Here is a 6592-nt window from a genome sequence, read left to right on the forward strand (position 1 = left end):
ACACATCTGTCTGATTTATTATCAAGATATTTTATTGGGGACATCAGTAGATCTTCATAAGAGCTTTGAAGTACAAGATACATTTAGTTTGATTGTCTTCGTTGTTGGGATAAATGTACTGGTATAGTGTCCACACCACTTTTAAACCTGTGGACTTTTAATAACAAAATAAAATAAAGTAAATGCATAGGAATAGCAAAAAAAGGAAAAGCAGAGTACAGGTCACATAACGGAGAAAATAAGTAATGTTAAAAAAAAAAAAAAGTTAAAAACTATAATGAAAACCAAAACTAATGAAAGTAATGAATCCATTAAGCTGAACTGTCCCTGATATTACATCAGGTCATAAACTAACAAACGAAAACTCTTCCACACTAGGAGAGAAGAAATACTAAAATACATCAGCAATGAAATTACTGAGACACAATCCCTTTAAACATCATTCTACTTCAGAAAATAGATGAAATCCACAACACTTCAGTCAAGTAAAATAATCATCTCTCTGATCAATACTTGTGACACCCAGCAGTTCAGTGGGGAAGGTCTAACTTGTGTGAATAAGCTTTGTGTAGAAATATAACCAACTGTGCTCACATCTAATATTAAATATAATCAATCGCTGCATACACAAGACTTGCTGTTTCAATTGCACTTAGGTTTCTTTTTTTTTTTTTTTTAAATGAGCTTCACCCTGATTTGAGAGACCTAACCTACATGTTAACACTGCTACCTATAAATGAAGCCTTAGTTGCAAACAGCTTCTATACATATTAATCAGCATTAGTGCTCATCTTTCAGTTAAAACCTGCACAAGCTGCAACGAAGGACGGACAAGGCATGTTGTTGTTAGTTCCAGTTTTTCCCCAGTGACTTCATTTCAAGTTACTTTTACAAGAATTTGAGGAGCAAACTTCCACCAGTGGATTAACAAAAAAGGCAACATGACACTGAAGTGTACAAGGATTTAAGGACAAGTCTGACTGTAAACACGTCACATGAAAAGACCAAAGTCAACAATGTTTTCATCCTACTTAAATATTAACCATATACTGATACCTTAGAATAATTTTATTTTCAGGATTGATTTGTTAATTTCCCACAGCTCAAAATGATGTATTGTTTTAAATCTAAAAATATTGAGTTTACAATGAGATGAAAAATAGAGGCATCATGCCTTCATTTTTTACAACCTGGAACCAGGAAAGGTTTGGTCCATTTTACTTGGAAAATATTTGAAACTCAGACAAACTGACCAATACATCATTGGTTTTGATTTTTCATGGGTTTTGCTGACGAAAAGTAAAGTTTAGATTATTGCTTTTAACTTATGCCAGCCTACACTACAAAATTACCAATGCTACTTTCAATTGAAGAGCAGGCCTTGTACCTCAGGCTACAGAAGGAGACAGGCAGCGGTTACAAATCCTTCACCTCTTCAGAAATACCACCCTCATACACTCAACCCTTTTTATATGATATTTAAAACATCCTTCATACTTCACAGAAAGTACAGAACAAACGGTTGGCAAGGCAGCCCTGATAGCAGATCACAAACACGCTAGGTGATCTCAAATAATCCTCCACGCCTACTGTAGGAGCACAGAAAGGGGAAGCACACGTTTACCCAAACAGTTTCCGGTCTCTGTAACTGTTTTCAGCTCTGCCTCTTTATAGCGAGAAATTGTCTGCACCACCTTCCTGTCTGAGGTGTGCTATGAAGAATGAAAAGCTGTTACAGTCAAATTAAAGGTGGTTTTAGTAAAAGCAGTTTACTGTAAAAGGCCTTGTCCCCTCAGTAAATTGAAAAACAAAAAAGGAAAACAAAAAAAAAGTAAATGTGAAGCATCTGTTAACCACATAAGACACTTTGAGCTGGGCTGCGTGCATGTCACCTAAAAAACAATGATGCTGAAAAACTGAAAAAAAGTTGAGTCAGCTTGTGTAAGTTTGAGCTCATAGGCAGCTTTGTGTCTGTTGAATTCAACCCCCTCCCCCATAGCAACCATCATTAGAAAGGAAACAAAAATCATTCCCAACTTTACAGTGTACATCTACTGTACACAAACGTGCATGTAATTTTTTACATATTTTTACGACATTACGTGGACAGGTTAAGGTAAGACAGGTAGTGGTTATAGTTACTTAGGGCAAGTCTCCAGGAAATGAATGTAAGTCAATATAATATCCCCACAAGGTATAAAAACAAGTCTGTGTGTGTGAGAGTCTGCAAGCAACATGATCAACAATTTCCCAACAGGCTGAATGTCCAGGAGAACTTGGATGATATGTGGGGAGTCACCAAGTTTGGAACCTTAATAGGTGTTTGTATGAATGAGCTTTTTCTTTAAATGTTTATTTTCACAACAGCTTATCTGATTTGTTCACTTCCCTGTTTCTATTCATGTAAACCGATCCCTGTGGCTCAGTTTACACGGTCATAAAAAACATACTTTATCTTAGAGACCACACAAAAAAAAAAAAAAAAGAAATGGAAGCTGCCTTCTACACTGGCAATCATTCAGAACAGGGAAACAGATCAACCAAATTGCTTGCAGGGTGAATTCTCGTATGCAGGTGAGTATGGGTGTATTTGTATGCTGTTCTGCTGGTGTAGTCATGACTTGTGCGTCCTGATGTCGTCCTACTTGAGAGCCTTAGCTACAGATGAGTAGGCGATGTGGATCTCCTCATCGACCGGGCAGGTGGAGGAAAACTCCTCCCTAGCATACGCAGCATTCAGGTACCTCCAGAGGTTTGTTAGGTACTGAGGGATGCTGAAGTTTCTGTATTTCAAACAGACAACCTGGAGTAGAAAGAATTTGAGAGAGTCTGAGAGACACAATCAACAAGTCATGCAGAACATAAGCCTTATAATCTATTCATCCCATCCCTGTGCTGCACAGCTTGAAACTGAAGATTACCTTCACAATGTGAAGCTTAGGAAGCAAGTTACAGTCAGCCAGAGAGAGTGCTTGGCCATCCAGGAAGGGGCGGGATGAGGAAGTGACCTCATCAGAGCTATTCTCGTCAATCTCGTCAGGAAGTGGGGAGGCAAGGTAATCATCCAGCTTCTTCAGAGCCTTCAGCAGACCTTTTTCTAGATCTGAACACAGGTGCATACACAGAAAATGTTCAAATACAGTGTGAACTCAAGGCTGAAGGGATAGTGTGTAGAGAAATACACCCTAATTCCACATTAATGCCAATACATTTTTTTAAATGGCTAAAATGACAGTGAATTTTATTTAGAATGAATAATTCAGGAAATGACTGCTGCAGATCAGAAATCTGCACAGAAGAACAACACACTGAATGTGCATCAGAACAGGCATTGTAACATCTCCAATGAGATCACTTAGAGAGGACAGAGAGCAGCAGGTGACCTGTTCACACTGAGGCAGAAAAGCTCAGAACATAATGTTATTACCACAGACACTCCCTGCTGCTTTTCTGAGAATGGCAGAACAAGCTCAGCAGCATTTGACACAGAAAATACCGCAAAAAATAAAACAGAGATGTAAAAAACAAAGTCTGGAAGGAGTTTTATTTTATATTAGATCCACTTACTTTCATTGGCCTGAGGATTTGAGTTCTTGATGTAAGCAGAGAATTTGGAGAAGACATCCATGCCTGCTGTGTTGGACTCTGGGTTACGAGCAGCCAGACGGGGATACCTAAACAAGAGGCGTCAAACATAAAAACTCACAATACGAAAGGGTAGGGTGAAGCCAAAAGTCCAGCAAGTAAATATAGATGCAAAACAACATGGACTCCAACTAATATGTATTTTCATTATGTGATACATAAGTGAAATATGCATGAATAAGCACAGGTAACATCTTCAAATAGTTTTAGTCTGACAAAGTCCAAACACATTGAACTTACTATTAAGAGTACATAAGACAAAAACAGAATATGCAATACTTACTATTTTAGTGTAAAACATGATAGCCAATCGATAATCAAAGATGTTACTGATTAACTGTCTATCAAGTAATTGTTTCTGCTCTAAAAGACCATAATAATTTTGGTAAAGCAGAGATGGGGAGATTACTTCGGAGGGCAGAGGGTTTCCTCCAGGAACTCCTCGATCTTATTGGTGTCAGTTTTCACCTCGCTGCCGTACAACAGGAAAGGAGGCTGAGCACCAGGAGCCAGGTCCTTCAAGATGTCTGGCTTCCTAAGATGGACAGAAAAGGAAAAAGTCAGATGGAGGAGAGACAACATACAGGGTTCAATTAGTGGAGAGGAATGAAAGAAGAGGGACAGGAAAATGACAAAAAAAATGAAGCCAAAAAAGAAAGAAAAACAAACATATGAGTCTACGTGCAATTACTCATGTCTGCATCAAAAACATTCCCAGCTTTCACAAAAAATCAATGCAAGTGTATTTTGACGTCATATAACGCTCACTATCTAAATCAAATGCCTTGTTTCTTTACTACAGGGCAAATTAAAAACAGCAGGTGGACATTCCTCTGTTGTGCCAATAGAAACCTGCAGCACAGAGAGAAAAACACACACATGCCGGTGAAAAACCAGTTTTCACCTTTTCATATCCACTGTGGTCACATCAAAGGTGACTCCTTTCAGCCACAGCACCATGAAGAGACGCTGAGAAAAAGGACAGTTGCCAATGCTCTGACCATCGCTCCCCGCCTGAGAAACAAGAAGACGGTTTTAAAACATGTACTAAATACACCATGTGTTATTTTGTGTATGTGCTTTATGAGGCTATAACCAAGAAAAGACTTTTATTATTAAATTAATTCCAGAATATTTCCACAGTTCAATTTGCTCCTAGTTTGGGCAAAACACACAACTGAAATACACAACACTGGCCTCTGATAAATGATGATGGGCTTCACATTTAATGACTATTCTGATCAGTGATGGCCTAAAATGATCAGCAGGTTAAGGCACACTGAAAATAACTGCTAGTTTCAGCCTTATAAAAAACCTAATTCATTCTTGCATTCAAGAGGAACTTGTAGGCTACACAGGAAATGATGCAGCTCAAATGTGCGCCTTGTGTGGCTGTGGGAAGCCATTTTTCATGTTAAGTCGCGCTCTACCCCCCTGCGCTCTGTCCTGTGTAGCACAAACATGAATAAAGTTACAGTAAAACAGAGAACTGTTCACGTTCCATGTCAACCTAAACAGATATTCTCTTAATGAAATACTGAGTAGGCGGAATAGAAACCAGCATTTGCAGAAGTTACAAGAGCATCTTTCACCCTGGAGGAAAAAAAAAAAAAAAAAAAAAAAAGAAGGTGGTGGCACATGTTCATACAGTGGAACCATTATGGAAACGTGTGTAAGAGGCAGAGGCATGTTGGTTGGATATTAGAACATGTTTGTGGCAGGAAGAACATGGGATTAGCCTGCCAGGCCAACATACTAAATATAGATTAAACTCTTAAAGTGCATTTAATTAGATTAGTCTAACTGTAGTTTATAAGGCTGGTGAGTCAGCAGAGGTGGTCTCACTGACATAAATATTATAACGCAAACACTGGATGTGCCATTATGACCCAAACAAAGGCGCTATCAGCTCCTACTAACAGAACAATAAGTGTTAGCAAGATAAGATAAGACTTCAAACAGTCTGTGTCTGCAGCTTGAAGCCTGTTAAATAAATAAAGGTCTCATAACTTACAGTAATGTCGCTGCGTCACTGTCACCATTCAATCACTCACCTTCACAAACAGCTCCACCTTGGGCTGGTTTGCGTCGCTCATCTTCGCCTGCTGAGGAACAAAACCTTGTTTAAGCCCAGTATGATACCAGGGGGGTCAAACAAACAACAACAAAACAAACAAACTTCTCTTTTCTAAACGAGAAACCAGGCGAAGGCTAAACGCGGCTCAGCCCAGCCCATCTTCCGTCTACAGATCCCACAGAGTCACAAATCAAACTGTAGCAGCCACAACGGCGACCTAAATGTCAAACAAAGCGAGCTCCGGCCTGTAAAAGGCCCAAAATCTTCCAGTATCTGGACTTTTCAGTGGGCTGAACTTACTTCACGGTGCTGGAAGTTGTCGCCTGTCGCGTCCTGCTGGTCGCTCGTTTCTCCTCCCAGTTCTGCTGCTGGTCCTGCAGCTCATCACCAGCACAGCTCCCCCATTTCCTGGTGCTGCACAGAAACGAAAGAGGCGTTCAGGGCGGAGGAGCGCGCAGGGAGATGCAGTTTAGTTCAAACCAAAAACCTTCCTGCAGCGCACAGGCGCACATGCGCGCACACAGACACAGAAGTCCAGTTTTGGATTAAACCTTGCAGGAGAAAAACGGGCGCTTATGTAACAGAGCAGGCCACAGGGCGTGGGCACAGTAATAGGAACACCTGTAGCTGACAGTGTGACACAGCAGGCCTGTACTGTAGTTTGTTGTAACTGTTACAGTTGTGTGCAAGCTCACTGGAGTGGAAAGAAAATAAGACAAATGAAAAACGAGCCAAACGACAGTAGTTAGTGATATATAGTAGTGATATATAGTGATGTACAGTAGTGATATATAGTGATGTACAGTAGTGATATATAGTGATATATAGTTATATACTGTAGTGATATATAATGATATGCATTAGTGATTT

At 39.7% G+C, this 6592-nt stretch overlaps 1 protein-coding gene across 2 annotated transcripts; it reads right to left on the reverse strand.

Annotated features, from left to right (window-relative positions):
* Positions 1-9: 9 nt before the first annotated feature.
* On the reverse strand, positions 10-6178 carry clic1 (chloride intracellular channel 1). Of its 2 annotated transcripts, none has more exons than XM_026299709.1 (7): positions 6023-6178; positions 5700-5750; positions 4550-4659; positions 4055-4180; positions 3568-3674; positions 2922-3103; positions 10-2803 (listed from the first exon to the last, which is right to left on the reverse strand). In XM_026299709.1, exons 2-7 carry the CDS (start codon positions 5739-5741, stop codon positions 2642-2644), a joined length of 729 nt encoding a protein of 242 aa, XP_026155494.1. In that variant the 5' UTR covers positions 5742-5750; positions 6023-6178; the 3' UTR covers positions 10-2641. The 2 variants fall into 2 exon arrangements, with proteins under 2 accessions (XP_026155494.1, XP_026155496.1); XM_026299711.2 differs by having other exon boundaries at positions 5700-5747; positions 6023-6167.
* Between the last annotated feature and the right edge of the window lie 414 nt (positions 6179-6592).

This window comes from Mastacembelus armatus, chromosome 11, assembly GCF_900324485.2.
Source record: "Mastacembelus armatus chromosome 11, fMasArm1.2, whole genome shotgun sequence".
In the NCBI taxonomy this organism is placed as follows: Eukaryota; Metazoa; Chordata; class Actinopteri; order Synbranchiformes; family Mastacembelidae; genus Mastacembelus; species Mastacembelus armatus.

Excerpts from the sequence above, each read along its gene's own strand:
- clic1 (XM_026299709.1), bottom strand. The coding sequence starts at position 5,741 with ATGAGCGACGCAAACCAGCCCAAGGTGGAGCTGTTTGTGAAG. Across the intron at positions 4,181-4,549 it reads ACCACAGTGGATATGAAAAG|GAAGCCAGACATCTTGAAGG; the intron begins GTGAAAACTGGT and ends TGTCCATCTTAG. Across the intron at positions 2,804-2,921 it reads CTAAGCTTCACATTGTGAAG|GTTGTCTGTTTGAAATACAG; the intron begins GTAATCTTCAGT and ends TTTCTACTCCAG.